This window comes from Microtus ochrogaster, linkage group LG9 (assembly GCF_000317375.1).
Source record: "Microtus ochrogaster isolate Prairie Vole_2 linkage group LG9, MicOch1.0, whole genome shotgun sequence".
In the NCBI taxonomy this organism is placed as follows: Eukaryota; Metazoa; Chordata; class Mammalia; order Rodentia; family Cricetidae; genus Microtus; species Microtus ochrogaster.
Genome location: NC_022034.1, coordinates 29,949,189 through 29,968,397, shown reverse-complemented (window position 1 = coordinate 29,968,397; position 19,209 = coordinate 29,949,189). Strand labels below are relative to the sequence as shown.

The window sequence follows — 19,209 nt, the reverse complement described above, 5'->3', positions numbered from 1 at the left end:
AGGAAGATGGACATTGAAGAGTCTTTTTCTCGAGTTTGCTAGCCATTCGGGCAAGAAACTGTTCTTGCCTGGACTGCTTAACTGGACATGCAGGACCCACAGAGAAATGACTGTTAAACTTGCCTAAAGGTGATGCAATCCTTCAGTGTTCCTGATTCATGAAAGAGTTTGCCAAACATTGTGCGGGACACAGAAGAAAATGACTAACAAACTGCCAATATAGGTGAAACTGTCATTGAAACTTCCCACTTCATGGAAAAGTCTATTGGATGCTGTGGGCCTGTGGGCTGAAGATGGATGCCCCAATGATATAAAAAACTTTGTGTGACTGTACAGGTAGCAAGATGTCTCTGTCAATTCTAGAGTTTTAAAAGTTGCTTACAATGAACTTATTGTTTACTTAGGCAATATTCTATACTTCTGGAGTCTTTGATGGAATTGAAGAGTAGATAGTAATAATACAGTTTTTCTTAGTTATGATAAGAGATAAAGTAGATATAAATATTGTAACTGTAATTATTGTTTGATACCTGTTTTGTTATATTTAATTGTGCTATATTAAAGTTAAAATATTTTTTATTTATACAGAAAAGGGGAGATGATGTGGGATTTCTCTCTGTTTGCTCTGAATACCATTAGATAATACTACTTTGAGCCCATAGCAGAGCATGGCTTTAAGAGCTGGGTAGGGTAGATAAAACTGGATGCTGGGAGGAAAAAGGCAGAGTCAGAGAGAAGTCATGGAGCCAGTGCCTGAGATAGACATGCTGAAACTTTGCTGGTAGGCCATGACCTTGTAGTGATGCACAGATTAATGGAGATGGGTTAAATTAATATGTAAGAGTTAGCCAATAAGAAGCTAAAGCTAATGGGCCGAGCAGTGATTTAAGTAATATAGTTTCTGTGTGATTATTTCAGTTCTGGGTGGCTGGGACAAACAAGCAGCTCCCTTCTTACTATACCCCTCACTGACTGTACCAGTCTGGAGATCAGGCCCTGGTCCTCGTTAGAGCAGCACAGGAGCTGTCCCTGCTCATGCAGGTTTGGGTGAGCAAACCCTGAAACCCTTTGCCCCTTGTTCCTCACCCATCAAAACAGAACTTAGCTGTGATTCGACCATGGATTTAGACAGAGTTCTTTGTAGCAGCCCTAGCTCAGATGTCACCATGATTCTGGTTGGCAGTGCATGTCACTCAAATGCCATGGACCCAATAGAAGCATGGCTCTTTTACCCCCATATGTCTCCAGGTGTGAGCCCAGATCCTGGGCTTCCACACTTAAACCAACATATTTATAATCTTTGATTTTTATGTCTTTACTGCAAAATGAAATCCATTATATTATTTTTAAAAAGCATATATGTTTTCATATGATATCTCTCTTTATTTCACATAGTACATTTGAATGAGTATATTGATTTTGAAAGCAATCAATTAAAGTTAAGTATAAGAGTAATTGGATTTTTAGTGTTTATTTTATCCTAAATAAATTAAAGGTAAAGAAAATGTGAACTATCAAAGAATCTCTGAAGACTACAAGCCATTTTTTATGTTTTCTGTTAAAGCATTTTTGTGAAAGATACCAATACTAATAGCTACCTTTAAAATCAATATTATGGCCAGCAAGCAAAGCTTAAGTTAATTTTCTCATTCAAGAATTATGCTTTATATTAATAGTTAAATGAGAGGAAGAAATTATTTTTAATATTTAAGTATGGCCTTTGGTTAGTACATTTTTATATGATTAATTCACATGTTAATTAAAATTCTACTCATTTATATCCCAGATGAACTTTAAGGGAATGTTTTTCATGTTCCTGTTGAATATTCTGTCAAATCTTTCATTCTGATCCACAGTCAAGTGATGCTTCCAGTCTCCAACGGTTCCTAATGGGAGAAGCACAGGATAGCACCTACATAAGTAGCAGAATAGGGACTCAGTCCACCCAACTCACTCTACTATCTATAGCTCACAATGTACATCACTCTCAGGAAGGTTAGGTTGGCTATCTCTCCTCTCTTCACAGAAGAAACTTCCGAGTAGCAACGTAATAAATAGGTATCACTAGCTACTACCACTGAGTTGTAGACAATTTTTAGAAAGAAAAAATCTTAAAAGTTTAAAAAAAAATAGAATTTTAAAAGTACATTTTACTATGTGTCAATCATTACACTAAGAAAACACTTAGATTTCAAGCATAGTATATTTCAAACACAGTCTTTTGAGGTATAAGCTGTTTGGTTCTTCATTTTTAAGCAGAAAAAAATGAGACCCAGAGGTTTTTAGCAAATTAGGTCAAGGCTACATAGATCTTCAGAGTGCTTACTGTTGTTGTTTTACTGAGTAGGAATTTGAAATGATCACTATACTAGTTAAAATGAAAACAGCCATTTTGGGTCCTTAGTTGTCTGAGAGGATGATATTATGGTTTGCATTTGGAACGGATGACAGGCTATCCGTGGAAGGGTCTTCTTTTTTTGTGATGATTTCATTGGTTAATAAAGAAACTGTCTTGGCCCATTTGATAGGCCAGTTCTTAGATGGGTGGAGTAGACAGAACAGAATGCTGGGAGGAAGTGAGGCAGTTGCCATGCCTCTCCTCTCTGGGTCAGAGGTTATGAAACTCCAGCCCAAGATGGACATAGGCTAGAATCTTCCTGGTAAGCCAAACCTCATGATGCCACACAGATTATTAGAAATGGGTTAGTCAAGATGTGAAAGTTAGTCAAGAAGAGGCTGAAACTAATGGGCCAGGCAGTGTTTAAAAGAATACAATTTGTGTGTTGTTATTTCAGGTGTAAAGCTAGCCATGTGGGAGCTGGGTGGGATGAAAAGCAGGCCTGCTTATCTGCTTCTACAATCATGGGTAATACATTAAGGCTTGCTGATGAATGAGATATAAGAATTGATGTTAAGTGGCAGAAGAGACAAAATAAAGGAGTTCTTGAAAAAATATAAAAACCCAGAAAAAATTAAATATAAGCTAATTCTCACAGCAATGATAAGTTTAAAAAGTATCAAGATGGAGATATTCATTCTTACCCATATCTCTAGGTATATAATGAGATCATAATAAGTTTATTGCCTGTTTACTTTATTTAATTCGTGTCAGATAAAGTTATTAAGACATCACTCTAATTTTTATGATGAAGAAAATCTCACATTTGATGAAGCAGCATTTTAAACTTTGTTTTCAATATAAGCAGACAGTGAGTTTACTTGTTCAGTATCCTAGGAAAATAGTAAATAATATTGTTCTTGTCTAAGGAGTCCATCACCATGACTGTAATCCTAGCTTTCAGGGAGCATGTGCAGTAGAGGCAGGAGGATTATGAATTTAAGGTAGTTGTGGTTGCTCAGACTACACTGAGAAACACACATTCTCTCTCTCTTAGAAACACACACACACAAACAACCAACAAAACAAAACATAAAACCAAAATAAAGCAAAAAACAAACAGACAAAAACAACATCAGGAAAACAATAACACAATATCATTAGAGTCTTAACTTCTAACACATCTATTGCCTAGGACAAGCCTGCTGACATCTTTTAAAAATTGAGTGTGTTGCCTAAAACGTAGGAAACTCATATTTATTTAGTATGTGAAATTGTCAGATTTTTAACTAAAACTATTACAGACCCTTTAGGTTCTCTGTTTTCTAAAATGCTTGATGCTTCCAAATGTCATTATCACCTGGAGAAATACTTTAGAAACACATATTATTTCTCCAAAGTACATCAGGAAAACGCCACAGATTTTTTTTTCCCTCTACAGACTAGTAAAATTTACCTTTGCGGAGGAATGTTCCCTGATTATTTCTTGTCCAATTTTTCACCTTTTGATTATAGTCATAATTTGCTCGCGGGTCAGATTTCATGTTCTGAAATGTAGCTTGTCTCACAACAGCATCCATATCTTCTTCACTCAGTTCTTTCTCCAGAAAACTGCAGATTTTAAGCACTGAGCCCCTGAGGTCCTGAAAAGTCATGGGTTTAGAAGTTACTGACCTTATAATGGGGGTATGAGTTACAGCCCAGTGTGTAACATGAACAGGTAGGACTTATTTTTGGAATGCAAAGATTGTTCAACACATGAAAACATCATAGAAACAGGGTGAAGAAAAACTGAAATTATTATTTATTGTAATTGATACAGAATAAACCATTAGTAAAACACAGCTCTTTTGAGACTCTGTAGCCTATGATGACCTGGAATTCAGTATGTAGTCTACGTTACTCTCAAAGTTAGGCATGGTCTTCCTTTTGTAGTGTCCCATGGGCTAGGATTAGAGGTAGCAGCTACTACACCTGTCTCAATATCATTGTAGAATAAAACATCAGAAAATTAGCAGAAGAACTCAGGTGCCTCCATTTAAATCACTGTGCATTCAATGTTTTTGGCTAGAAACATATTTGGTTGAGAAGAATATGATCATTTTCACCTGATGCCTGCAATCAGTCAGATGATACTACTTTCATTTGACAAACTACTGGGAAATAATATGTAGATAATTTAGTCAAGAAGGAGAAACATAGCATCTAAAATTACAGGCAAAGAAGTAAAACTTTCTCTATAAAATGGACGGCAGTATGATCTCATATGTAACACAAAAACTAGGGAAAGCAAAGCATCTGCTAGAACAGTGAGATTTTACAAAGCTGTGAGTTATAAATCAAATCAGAACAGAAATATTAGTTGAAATTATAAATACAAGTGATGAGTAATGCTAAAATAAGATAAAAATACACGAACTTTGAAATGGTAGAATTAAAAAAACTTAAAAATAAATGGAGAAAAGGTTAGAGACAGGTCCATTGAAACCAACGAAACATTGATGAAAGAAAAAGAAACAGAAACAAACAGAACAGCATCCTACACTCATGAATTGGAGGACAGTTATTTATTTATTTGTTTGTTTGGTTTTTTTGGCACTAAGATTTCTCTGAGTTTTGGAGCCTGTTCTGGATCCCATTCTGTAGACCACGTTGGCCTTGAACTCACAGAGATACCTCACCTCTGCCTCCTGAGTGCTGGAATTAAAGAGTGTGCCACCATTGCCCAGTTCAGAACAGTTATTTTAAAGATGCTATACAAACTAATCCACAATTTTTATGTAGTATGTAACAATATTGTTTTGTCTTTTCAGTTTTGCAAAAAAAAGGAAGAAAAGAAATCTGTGCAAAGTTCATATGAAATTTTGACACCTCACAGAAGCTAGCTCTTTCTTTCAACATGTGTGCCTCAAGGATTGCAGTTGGCTCATCAGGACTGGCAGCAAACCCTTTACCTACTGAACCATCTCAACCCACAAGAAGTATTTGAGTGTCATGGTGATTTTAACAGTGTGGTTATGACTTGAATACAGAAATGCACCAACAGAACAGACTAGACTTCCCAGGAAATAATTTCTCACTTACAATGGATAAATGATTTTTGATATGGGCTACCAAGAACGTTAAATGGGAAAGGTCATTCATTTCCACAAATATTCTTGGGTAAATCAGATGTCCATAAGCTGAATTCTCACCTTACAATGTATTTCAATCAAGTGAAAATTGGCCAAACATAAAAGCAAGGGCCTAAACTATGATGCTCTTAGAGAGACTTAAAAGGAGTCTGGTCTACACAGACTGTGTTTACTGCACAGGATTTCACAGTGGTGTTCTCATTATCCCTCCACAAGTACAGAGGCATAGGGGAATGATTTATATCATAGCATTTCACAGTGGTGTCTGGGATATATCTCTAGAAGTACAGACAGACAGAAAATACTAAATTGATTATACTAAATTTAGTAATGCCTATATAAAAAAATTCTATGAAGTGAAAAGTTTACCTATAGAATTGGAGCAATATTTATGTCATTTATCTGATACAGGATTACCCTAAAAAATCCACAACAAAATCAACCTAACTAAAATTTTAAATAAACGATTCTCAAAGGGAGTCTAGATACATCCATTAAACACAGGAGAAAAATGCTCTCTATCGTGAGTTATTTGGGAAGTGGAAACCAACAAGGGGAGCACACCACTTGTGTCCTATTATGATGACTATTCCTTATCAAAGGACAGAAAATCATAAGCGCTGATGCTGCTGGTAGAAATAAAAAGTGGTTCATTTGCAAAGGGAAACTTATGACACTGGCTTCACAAAACAAAAGCAGAATCACTGTATGATTCAGCAGCTCCGCTTCTGCCTTTCACTTCTGATTCCAAATAACTGAACCCAAAATCTCTCAAGCATTTGTGCATCTGAATTCACAGCATCAGTATGCACAACAGCAAAAATGTGGAATCAAGTCAAACTTATATAGATTATAGAACATAAAAACAATGGGACGTGCAGACAGAGAGAGGGAATTCTGATATATGATGCAAAATAAGCCTTGATGACATTGAGGACATCACAGTAAGTAAAATAAGTCAATAAAGATACAACTGCGTTTCTCCACTCATGCCAAATACTAAGCTTGAAGAAATTAATACAGGAAGAATATAACAAGGTTATTTTTAGGACTGAGAGGAGAAAAATAAGATGTTATGGTTTAACCATCCTAGGGTTCAGCTTGCCAAAAAGAATTGGATAGTGGACATGACAAATGGTTACATAACAGGTCATGATGGTTAAATGGCGCATTTCACATTATGGATTTTAAAATCATAATTAAGAGTGCAATTGGGGTTAATAACTTGAGTAGGAGTATAGTAGTTGTTTATGACAGATTAGTTTTACCTAGAGAAGTTGCGGTATTCTTCATGATGAAAAAGCACTACCCCAAATTCACGAAGAAAATTAATAAGAATGAACACATGGATTTCCTTTGTAGATGTAAAAATAAATATTGATTAAGAGAAGCTTGAAATATCTTCCATATTTGATGAAAGTTGAGCTTCTGAGGAGTCTATACATTTAATACAAAAAAAGATGGATTTACATCTGGGGACCAGATGGTTTAGGGCCCTGCTAATATAACTAGAGTATGTTAGTCTACATCTTTGTGTATGGTCATTTGAGGAAAAAAACTTAGAGTGTTGTGGTTAATAAAATAATAGGATTCTAATGCTAAGTGATTTACACAAATGGTTTTGATGAACACGACTGACCACAAAACCAAGAACAGAAAGAACATGAAAAACAGGACAATGCAGCTGAAAGAAAGAGAAAAATGATGCTAGAATTCTGGATGCTGCCAATAATGGAGTTATTGGAAATATGTTTAACATAATATTATATTCAAGGAGGTAAAGGATAAAAAATTTAAAATGCCTCAACCCAATCCTATAAATGAGAATGAATTAAAAACAAACTGCATTTAATTAATAAAAAGTAAATCTCAGAGAATAATTTTAGTACAAGCTTCAACTCAGATGAATTCAGCAAAATCAAACATGCAGCCAGAAGTAGGAGCAAACTAACTCTCAGAATAATACAGAATGGAAAGTCAAAGATGTTGGCCCCTATATTAAGAACTGTTGCTATCTTAGGTGAGGTGACACACACCTTTAATTCCAGGATTCAGGAGGCAGAAGCAGTTGGATCTCTGTAAGTTCAAGGCTAGACTGGACTAAATAAAGAATTCTAGACAAGCTAGGACTACATACTGAGACACAATCTCCACAAAAGGAATAAATTAACCAAAATATAAGGAGTTTTCTATGTGATACAGTACATTAGACTCCTGTGACCCTCATGTTCTTTGTGCAGGATAGTTTCTCAGCAAAAGAGACATTTCCTCAATCCTCCTTTTCTTTGTTTGTAATTCTGAGACACATTTTTTGAAAGAGCATTTTTTTTCATATAAATCTAGGAACACCTCTCTGATTGTCCCCATATTCAATTTTCAATGACTACTAAACTAAGACACATAATGCAGATACATTTTTTTTACTACAGACTTCAACCAGGTGGAATGTACAAAGGAAAAATAAAAGCACTTGGGAAGGAAAAATTAAGTCCCTCACATCCCAGAAGGATTTGTCATTAAGTGGATTCTGATGTCTTTTCAGGTAAATTAAATATCTTTTGGTTTTTTGTGTTCATGCTTTAAAGGAAAGCACATGTGGAAAAGACAAGCATGCAGTTCAAGAAGTTATTAGGACATGAATTATAATTCTACTATGTATTTAGAGAACTGAATATATAGGTTATTTTAGAACCCCACAAAATGTATCTCTTCCTAATAGTAAGCCTCATCTTTTCTCCAAACAATGGATGTCCTCATCAATGAGGATGACTTTTTGCTATACCCATACTTTGTTCCATAAATAGGAATCTTTTAACACTGCATTCTATCCAAGATGTTGTTCCTGAAAAAGGAAAACAGAAATGTTCCTGTATAGTCATGAAATTCCTAGGGATGGCTGTTCTCGGTCAGTAAATAACCAAACTCGTCTGAAAGGAACTGGTTTATTGTGTTAGTGTGATAATCATTGGAGAAGCAAGCATGAAGGTTTAGACAAAAATTACAATGTTTCACAGCAATGGATAAGGAAGACACCAACAACTATCCTAAATTTGGTGGAAATAAAATTGCTAGAGAATATTGGGAGTTTTCTCTCTCTTTAAAAAATATTGATGTCAGGGCTGGAGAGATGGCTCAGCGGTTAAGAGCATTGCGTGCTCTTCTAAAGGACCCGAGTTCGATTCCCAGCAACCACATGTTGGCTCACAACCATCTGTAATGAGGTCTGGTGTCCTCTTCTAGCCTGCAGGCATATATGTAAACAGAATATTGTATCTATAATAAATAAATATTTTAAAAAAAGAAAAAGTATTGATGTTGGTTATAATTATGGGAATGATGTGTGAGTATAGTCAGTAGGTAAATCTTCACATTTATTTTGTCTACTCACATTTATCATTTTCACTTTTAAACTCATGGTAGGGAATGATATTTCAAAGAGATTAATTTTGCTCCATTGCTGTTTTTTTAATATTTATTTATTTATTATGTATGCAACATTCCTTCCATGCCTGCCTTTCATGCCAGAAGAGGGCACCAGACCTCATTATAGATGGTTGTGAGCCACCATGTGGTTTCTGGGAATTGAACTCAGGACCTTTGGAAGAGCAGGCAATGCTCTTAACCTCTGAGCCATCTCTTCAGCCCCCTGTTTTTTAAAAATTCTTAATGTCTCTTCATTACTTTGGGATTACAGAAATAATCATTAGCATGACCCACAGATCTTGCACAGTCTTGACTCTGGTCTCACATACTAGTTTCTTGTTCCCCACCCTACACCTTTGATGTCCTTTCCTTATTTGTATTGTACTGTATTGCTTCAAATAAAATTATTCTTGTGTTTTGTTTTTACCCGTTTTCTTCTAGTTAGTTTATATATATTAACTTGTAAATCTCATGTTACATTTACCTCCCAGAAAAACCATTATCTTCAGTTGTACCAGAAAACTTTATATGAATGCTGACATCATATTTGGCATTTCTTTTTTTAAATTTATTTATTTATTATGTATACAGTGTTCTGTCTGTTTGTATGCTTGCTGGACATGAAGAGGGCACCAGATCTCATTACAGATGGTTGTGAGCCACCATGTGGTTGCTGGGAATTGAACTCAGGACCTCTGGAAGAACAGTCAGTGCTCTTAACCTCTGAGCCATCTCTCCAGCCCCTTGGCATTTCTTTAATAACTACACTTACTAGTCTAAAATCCCTAAAAGTTTAAAAATCGTAGTGTGTGTGTATGTGTGTATGCGTGTGAGCTACATGATAGAATCTTGTGCCATTGTGCATGGGTGAACTCAGAAGACAAATTTAAGGAGTTATTTCTGATTTTCCACCTTTATAGAAGCTGTGAGGAATGAATTTGGTTTGTTAGGCACATATTGGGAGTCCCTTTACCCACTTTGCCCTGTCACCAGCCAAGATACACTTATGGATTTTTTCTTTGGGTATTTGCTTTTTGACTGTTTGCCTTCCTTGTTAACTCATGGTGTCTTCAAAAAGGTAAGTCCTTGTTTACTCTTGTTTTGCAGCCTGTCACAGAGAGGACATTCACTTATTTTTCATTAATCAGTATGTCAATAAGTATCAGAGTTTAGTGAACTTTAACTCTTTTTCTTTGATTTAAAGATACTGTTTAATTGTGAACAACCAAAAAATATTCTCTAGATTCATCTGAGAGTTGCTCCAAGATTATTTTTTTAATAAAACAGAGAATTTGTCCCATCAGTCAAATTATTGTCTATGGCTCTAATTGCTCACATTTTATAGTAGATACAAGCCTTGCTGCTATTTGCTGGCCTTTAGTAGTGACCATGGGAAACTATAGTAAAATGGGTTATCATGTCAGCTCTAGCCTCCCTGAGAATATAGCCAAAGGAAATGAAGTCACCATTCAAAACCTTACTGTTATCTAGTGTTATTGCTATACATCTTCAACTACAAGACATGGACTTGTCCTAATGTCCACCAACAAATGAAAGAGTAAAGAATTTATTATATACATCATATATTATAATAAATATAATAAAATATATTATTATTTAGATATAAAAATGAAATAAAATTCTATCATCTGCAGTAAAATGTATGAAATTAAGGACATCAGGTTAAGTTAATGTGCCAGACAATGACACAAATTTCTTGTGTTTTCTTATATGTTGAAACTTAAAAGTAAACCTTAAACTACTTTTAAGTGTTTTTGTGTTTAGCAGTAATTGGGGAAGGTCTGAGGGGGAAGAAATGAATGCCAAAGCATGACAAGATAAGAATAATGTATATTCTATTCATGGGCAAGGATATAACATCAAATTCCACTAATGAATGTAATTAACATGTGATAATAAAGTTTTTAATTATGGAAGCCATTGGTGCTGTGAAGTTTAGGGGTTGCCTTTGATACATAAAAAGGGATCATAAACAATGACTTCACAGGGAGAAGAGAGTACAGAAGTCCAGTAAATGAAGTAGAGGCTGGACATTAGGAATCATCTCCAACAAAAAGCCCAAAACAGAATTAAAATATGAAGATATCTTGGAGAATGTGTTTTCAGTTTAGAGAAGAATTGTGTAAAAGAAATCATTTTAAAATACAACTTACCTTCTTCATATCTTCATAGCTCATGAACATAATATTGAAGTCATGTCTGTGTTCATACCAGCCTCTTATGTGGTCAAACCAATTGCTTCCTACCACTGGGAAGAAAAGTGACAAGTGAGAATGCCAAGCTGTGTGTCCATGTAGTGGACAACAAACTCTGAGCCTTTTTTTCTGGTTTGGAATTTTTAGAAATACAATGGAGGGCCTGAAATGGACATCTGTATCTCTATTTTTAAAATATTTAATAGTTTAGGGGAAACAATTACCTGATATTTATAGAAACCTGTCTATATAATTTTACTAAAGAAGTATGAAAGAAATAATAGAGAAAAAAAGGGCCTGAGGCTGCAGGTGGCTTTTAAGGCACACTGGTTCTTTTTCCTTCTTTTCCACAGAGGGCACAAGTCTCTGTTTCTCCTCTTGTTCACTGTCAGCAGTGGTCAGAACCTATCATCTTACATGCAAGTAAAATTCTGATTCCACGTGTGATGTGATGTGGGATAATGCTCTTGTACCCTGTAAAGATTTGTCACTTGTATTGGTTTAATAAAATGCTGATTGGCCAGTATCTAGGCAGGAAGTATAGGTGGAGTACTCACACTAGGAAAATTCTGGGAAGAGGAAAGACAGAGATAGTCATCATACAGAGGAAGCAAGATGAAAATGCTGCACTGAGAAAAGATACCAAATCAAGTAGCTAAATATATAGAAGAATTATGGGTTAATTTAAATTGTAAGAGTTAGTTAATGATAAGCCTGATCTAATAGGCCAAAATAAATTAATATGAATTAATATAAACCTCTGTGTTTTTTGGGGGGACTTAATGACTGTGGCCCCATGTGGGACAGTAACTTCTGTCTACAGTGTTGAGCCTCTTTCCTTAATTAATCCACCTATGTAGTAGAATGAACAATTCCACTGTTGCAGTATAAAGCCATACAAAGGCTCATGCAAAACATTCAACCACCCTCAGCATTTTCTATGACAGAATGGATTATTCTACCTTTGCACTAGTTGGAAGTAATTGATAGAATATCAGTAAACCAAAATAGTTTTTTCATGACATGCCTTTGTAATCCTGGCAATCCTCAAATGGTGCATAAAGATAGAAAAGCCAGTTGATAGCATATAGAGTTGACATACCATTGTCACTAGAGATACATTCATTGTGTTTTTTGTTTGTCTGATATTGTTTTTCTTGTCTAGTATTTCGTTGTTGTTGTTCCTTTAAAAGAGAAATGCCCTGCTCCATTTCTTTAAGTTATGTTCTGTAAGTCTGAGAATTTGGCTTTCTGTTACCTTTTGTGTAATTCATTTGAGTCTGCATTGATTAATTAATACTTACCTCTTCCATCTAGAAATGTTTGCATAAATGTTTCTATAGTGTTTGAGGCTTCAAGTATAACCATCAAGTTTGAATAATGAAAGTAGGATGTCAAAACATCTTTAGGATTTCTGTAGATATAAAGAATCTGTAGGAAGAATTATGTAATTATTTCTTTAATCAAATCTTGGATATGCTTAGAAGTTTTTAAATACAATTTTATAATATTTGATTGTGACAATAAGTATAATTATTTCTTCTAGTCTTTGAGCTGTACCAAGTCAAGTGTTTATTATTTATATTTTGCTATTCCAGAAAATACTGTAATAAACAACCTTTCTCTATGGCATTTCATGTTTAAGAATGTAGCTCAAAGGAGGTCAAGATCTTAATGGGTACTCCCACTGAAACAGTCTACCTGAGATAATGGTAACTCACCAACTCCAACCCAACATGGAAGGAATAAGCATATGTCCAAACTAGTCCCATTTAGTGGGGCTGACAGTTGTATGGCTGGGGCAATCTGAGGGGCAGTGGCAGTGGCACCAGGATTTATTCCTACTGCTTATACTGGCTTTTTGGGAAACTTTTCTCTTTGGATGGATACCTTGCTCAATCTAGATAGAGTAGGGAGGGCCATGGATTTTACCCAAAGCAATGTACCTTGTCCTTTCTGAGGAGTGGGTGGGGAGTGAGCAGTGGTAAGTTGAGTGAATGGGAGGAAGGGAGGGATTGGTGATAAATCTAAAATGAAAACTAATAGTCATATTGGTATAACTAGTTATCAACTTATAATCTTCAAAAATGAGTTTTCCCTTCATATCTTTCAGAAAATTAATTTAAACATGAGTTAAGAGCATAAGTAGTATAAAAACTCACATAGAAATAATAATCTGTGGGCATCTGTCTACAACATTAAAACCTGGGTATCTACTGCAGGAGGAGGAGCTCATGCCAGCTTTGGCTACATGAAATACTCTCTTAAAAAAAGAAAATAATGTAAGGGAGGGAGGAAAAGAATAAGAAAGAAAAGCCAAAACCCAAACAACATATCTCAATAAACCTCTTAAAGAAAGTCAAGAATACCATGAAAAAAATAATCAAACAAGTGAAAATAATGATTCAAGACTTGAAAATTCAAATAGAGGAAATAAAGAAAACAAAAACAAGGAAATTCTAAATGTGGAAAATCAGGGTAAATGATCAGGAACTACAAATGCAATCATAACCAACAGAATGAAAGAGTTGGAAGAGAGAATCTTGGGCATTGAATATAAAATAGAGAAAATAGATTCATCAGTCAAAAAAAAAGTTTAATCCAACAAATTCTTAGCACAAAATACCCAGGAAATCAACAACACCATGAAACGACCAAACCAAAAATAATAGGGATTGAAGAAGGAGAATACCAGCTCAAAGGCATAGAAAATATTCAACAAAATCATAGAAAACTTTCCCACCCTAAAGAAGGAAATGCCTATGAAAGTACAAGAAACATACAGAACACCAATCACATTAGAACACCCCCAAATCCTCTTGCCACATAGTAATCAAATCACTAAACATATAGCATAAAGGAAAGAAAATATTAAGATCTCCTGGGTAAACTGGGAAAAGGGTAGAAGAGAGGAGTTGGAGGATAAGAACATGATGAATTAATAAGACTGAGTTAAGGGAGAACAATGAGGAAGATATCTTTATAGAGGAAGTTAGGGACAAGAAACCTGGTATTAGAAAAATTCTCAGGAATCCATGAGGATGACTCCATCCCAGATTCCTAGTAATAGTGGAGAGGGTGTCTGAAAGGGCCTTCTTCTTTATTCAGATTAAATGACTACCCTAATTGTCATCATAGAGTCTACATCTAGTAACTGATGTAAGCAGATGCAGTGACCCACAGTCAAGCACTCAGCTGAGGTCCTGGAGTTATTTTAAGAGAGGGAGGACAGATCAAAATAACAAGGGAGGTCAAGAGCATGATGGGGAATCCCAGAGAGACAGCTGACCTGAGCAAGTGGGAACTCAGAGACTATAGACTGACTGCCGGGGAACCTGCATGGGACTGAACTAGACCTTCTAAATGTGGGTGACAAATATGTGGTTTGATCTTTTGGAGGGGGCACTGGCAGCCACACCAGCACCCAGGTGCATATATCTGCTTTCAGTTCCCTATATTGGGATACCTTACTCAGGCTTGATATTAGAGGTAGGGGCTAGCTCCTGCCTCAAGTTAGTATTCCAGACCTTGTTGATTTCTGAAGGAAGGCCTTTCTCCCTATGAGAAATGAATGGAAAATGGGAAGAGGGGAGGTGGGAGATGGAAGAAAAGATTAGAGGGGGAACTGGTGTTGGTATATAGAATGAAAATTAATTTTTTAAATAAATATGAAAAATAACAATGAAAAGAAAAATCAGTTTTATAAAACTAAAATTAAGAATGTTGTTGATGAAAACACAAACAATGGGGATGAGGTAAAATAGATTCATATCTAGGAGTGATAGAAAGCAAACTGACAGAAGAATATAGTAAAATATTGGGCTAATGATAGATCCTTTTTTCATAATCAAAAATAATGATGGCCAATAAGCATCCAACATGGTTACTTCCATTATAAGGATGAGGATGCAACTTAAGATACATTTGAGACACCTCTTCCTAGATGCCATGTTTATAAACATCTAAAAGTCTGATATGTCACATTACTAGGGAAATCCTAAGAAGACATCTATTGAGCATTTCTGCAAGAAATGACAAATACACTTTCTTCAGAATTACTGCACCACCATTGTAAGTGGAATACTCTGGTCACTGTGGCTCTGCAGCTCTATTCATGGGTGTGTGTTCTAGGGAAGCTGCTGGGAGAGTACCAGGAGACACACTCAAGAACGTTCATAGCAGCTGCATCACAGTGGTAAAATATTGGAATAGACTAATTATTCAGTACTTAGAGAAGGCATTTCATGGGTAGAGTAAGCCACCAAATTCTATGACATACTTTGACTTTTTTGTTCTTGAAAACTTTTGGCACCAAATAATATGGGAGGTGGGTAGAAAAGATACGAGGTGATGGAATTTTGGCAAAGTCCACATTATGATTATTGTACTCAAAAAATGGTGCTCTGTCTATTGTTTGGATGTTTTCAGTGTTGTTCCTGTGGCCCTCAAAATAAATCAGGCTGAGGATCTGCTGTGTCCAGATGGTACCTGTAAGAACAAATAACAATCCCATTTTTGATACTAAAATAAGTTTTAATAATGAATACCAAATGTCATCCATTTTAACAATGATTTGGAGCTCTCTTTTCCTTTAGCACCCCAGGCATGCTTGAACGTGCCCCTTTTTCATTCCCCTTTGTCTCTAATGAATACTCAAGTCAGTAAGGCTGAACTGTATACCTCTTTGTTTCCTTCTCACAAAGATGTGGTTATTGGTAATGAGAATCCAGATAATTCTTGTAGTATTGTTGAAATGACAGTGTGTGGAAAGGAGAATATTTATGCACTTATTGTAAAACCAAAATACCGGGAAGTTGTGGCACACATCTTTAATCCCTGCAATGGTGAGGAAGAGGTAGATGGATCTCTGTGAGTTCAAAGCCAGCCTGGTCTACAAGAGCTAGGTGCAGAACAGGTTCCAAAATGACAGAGAAACGCTATCTTGAAAAAACAAAACAAAATTGATGTGAGAGTTCCCTGTGTGTGCTATGATTACCATTAATGAATAAAGAAACTGCCCTGGCGTGTTAATAGGGCAAAACTTAGGTAGGTAGGGAGCATTGGACTGAATGCTGTGAGAAAGAATGGTGGTGCCTAGAACATGCCATAGCTTCTCTTCCAGAGATAGAAGTGCCAAAACTTTGCTGGTAGGTCATGATCTTGTGGCGATATACAGATTAATTGCAATGGGCTTAATTAAGATGCAAGAGTTATCCCATAAGAAGCTATAGCTAGCCGGGCGGTGGTGGCGTACACCTTTAATCCCAGTACTCGGAAGGCAGAGGCAGGCGGATCTCTGTGAGTTTGAGACCAGCCTGGTCTACAAGAGCTAGTTCCAGGACAGGCTCCAAAGCCACAGAGAAACCCTATCTCGAAAAACAAAACAAAAAAAAAAAAAGAAGCTATAGCTAATGAGCCAAGCAGTGATTCAATTAATACAGTTTCTGTGTAATTATTTTGGTTCTGGGCAGCTGGAATGAACAAGTGGTTCCTTGTAACACAAAATAAAACAAACAAACAAACAAACACAAAACAAAGACAAATGCCATATGACCTATTTATGCCACTCACCAGATTTTGGATATGTGACTATGAAGACATCATCATCTCTAATTTCCTGATCATCCATGTTTTCCACTATGTTCATTTTAACTAAAGTTTTTTCAAAGTTATAGCCTCTGAAGTTAAGTAAATATTCATCTTGATTGTCCATAGTGATTTACCTAGAAGCAAAAATGACAAAATTTTCTTTACTTCCATAGTATTTTCCAATAGTGAGTAATGTTTTTGAGAGGTCTACATGTAAGTAATGCTATATGTAAGGTGGCTCTAAGACCTTGTAAAAAGCAGAATAACATTACAGATTATATCTGAATTTGCAGAGATATTGGCCAATCACATACACAGGGAATGGCCATAGCTGCTGCCTTACATAGAAAGACAATTAATGATGTCCTATCCCAGCAGAGAGATCTAGGCCCAGGGAGAATACAAGATACAGGACTTCTTGGAAGCTGTTTTGGATGTGGTCTTACAGGGCATCAGGTCAGACAATGTCCTGATAGGAGAGTAAGCCTGAGGACAAGAAGAGAACCAAGAACATATAGGAGATGCAGGAGAGGAAAACATTGGACTAGTGAGTGCAGATCAAAAGGAGATGACCTAGGAAATTCCCTAAGGCTAGCCTTAGGCCCTGAGACAGAATTAATTATGGGGCAATTCAGCAATTTGTTCTCCCACAAGGAAATCCATTCAGGACTTTTTAGAACAACCACAGGAAGTGCAGGGCTTGACCTCAGTTCTTCCATATGCATGGTTCAGAAACCCAAAGTGGGGATGCAAGCTCTCCCCACTGGGGTTTATGGACCCTTGTCAAAGGGCACTGTAGGTCTGTTACTAGGAAGAAGTTGCACCATTATGCAAGGAATTATTGTTGTTCCTGGAGTCAATGATGCTGACTTTGAGGAAAAGATCAGGGTAATGACTCACTCAACAAGTTGAGTTTCTGTAATAAAAGCAGGTCAGAGGCTTGCACAATTAATTTTACTACTTGATGTGCAAACCAAAAATCAGGTTAAGAAAGATAAGAGAGGAAAGGATGAATTTGGTTCATCAGATGCCCATTGTCTACAAGCCATAGGACCTCAGAAAGCAGAACTCACTTTGTTTATACATGGAAAAATATTTTCTAGTCATCTATACACTGGAGTATATATTTTGGTTATAACTGCTAGCCAGTGGCCTTCTAAGTGGCCAAAGACAGATACTATTACACAACTACAAGGAATTGACTGGACTCGAAATCCTGAACAAACAGTAATGAGCTGCACTGGAGAGGGCCATGAAGGAACTTGCCAGCCATATATTATTCCCCATTTATCTATAAATTTATGGGGCTGAGATATTATGTCCAGAATGGTAATATATTTATATTTTCCCAGTACAGCTATTACTAATTAACTGTTTCAACAAGGATTATTGCCTAATCAAGGTCTAGGCAAGAAAAATAAGGGAAGAATTTATCATATAATACCAATGGTAGACCTCCTAGGACAGGATTTGGGGTATTTTTTAGGAGAGATCACTGAAAAATCTGCACTTCATGCAAACCCAATATCCTGGGAAGTGATGAGCCTGTATGGGTAAATCAGTGGTGTCTAACAAGAGAAAAATTACAAGCTGCCTGACAGTTAGTGCAGAAACAGATGAACAATGGACACATTACACCATATAATTCACCATGAATTCTCCAATTTTTGTATTTAAAAAGAAATCAGGAAAGTTGAGTGATGGAAATGGGTTGTCTGTCTATGTGTTACTTTCATTGGTTAATAAAGAAACTACCTTGGCCCTTTGATAGAACAGAAAATTAGGTAGGTGGAGTAGACCAATCAGAATGCTGGGAAGAAGGGAAGTGAGCCAGACACTATAGCTCTTCTCTCCAAGATGGATGCAGGTTAAGATCCTTCCTGGTAAGCCACCACCTTGTGGTGCTGCACAGATTATTAGAAATGGGTTAATCTAGTGCTCTTCAGGTCCTTGAGACCATCCCTTAGATTGGAACCAGCAATAAACAAGTTAAGGTGCTGTTCCAGCAGATTAAAGAGAACATACAACATAGAAAGTTACCCTGTTTTCTAGGACATATCAGAGCACATTCAAATCTTTCTGGTCCACTAACTGAAGGTAATACTTTAGCTGACAAACTTACAAAAATAATTGCTCTATCACAAGTTGAGCTTGCTCAGCAGTTGCATGCTTTGCAATATCAAAAATAGTTTAAGTTTAAGAGAGCAATTTAAATTAACCAGGGAAGCTGCTTGCCAAATTGTTAAGCAATGTGAGATGTGCCCAGAATATTTACCTATACCTCATTTGGGGGTAAATCCCTAAGGACTGCTTCCTAATCATATATGGCAAATGGATGTTACTCATGCTACAGAATTTGGAAAATTGAGATATGTGTATTCACAATAGGTACATATTCAGGATTATGGTTTTTTTTATTGGTTTTTCGAGACAGGGTTTCTCTGTGGCTTTGGAGCCTGTCCTGGAACTAGCTCTGTAGACCAGGCTGGTCTCGAACTCACAGAGCCTG

General features: G+C 36.3%; 1 protein-coding gene across 1 annotated transcript; it reads right to left on the bottom strand.

Moving 5' to 3' along the window:
- Window positions 1-1,367: 1,367 nt before the first annotated feature.
- LOC101995288 (amine sulfotransferase-like) lies at window positions 1,368-16,839 on the bottom strand. Its single transcript, XM_005363603.2, has 6 exons — window positions 16,683-16,839; window positions 15,391-15,599; window positions 12,416-12,542; window positions 11,070-11,164; window positions 3,795-3,981; window positions 1,368-1,886 (listed from the first exon to the last, which is right to left on the bottom strand). The coding sequence occupies exons 1-6, from the start codon at window positions 16,822-16,824 to the stop codon at window positions 1,768-1,770; spliced, it is 879 nt and encodes a 292-aa protein (XP_005363660.1). The 5' UTR covers window positions 16,825-16,839; the 3' UTR covers window positions 1,368-1,767.
- Between the last annotated feature and the right edge of the window lie 2,370 nt (window positions 16,840-19,209).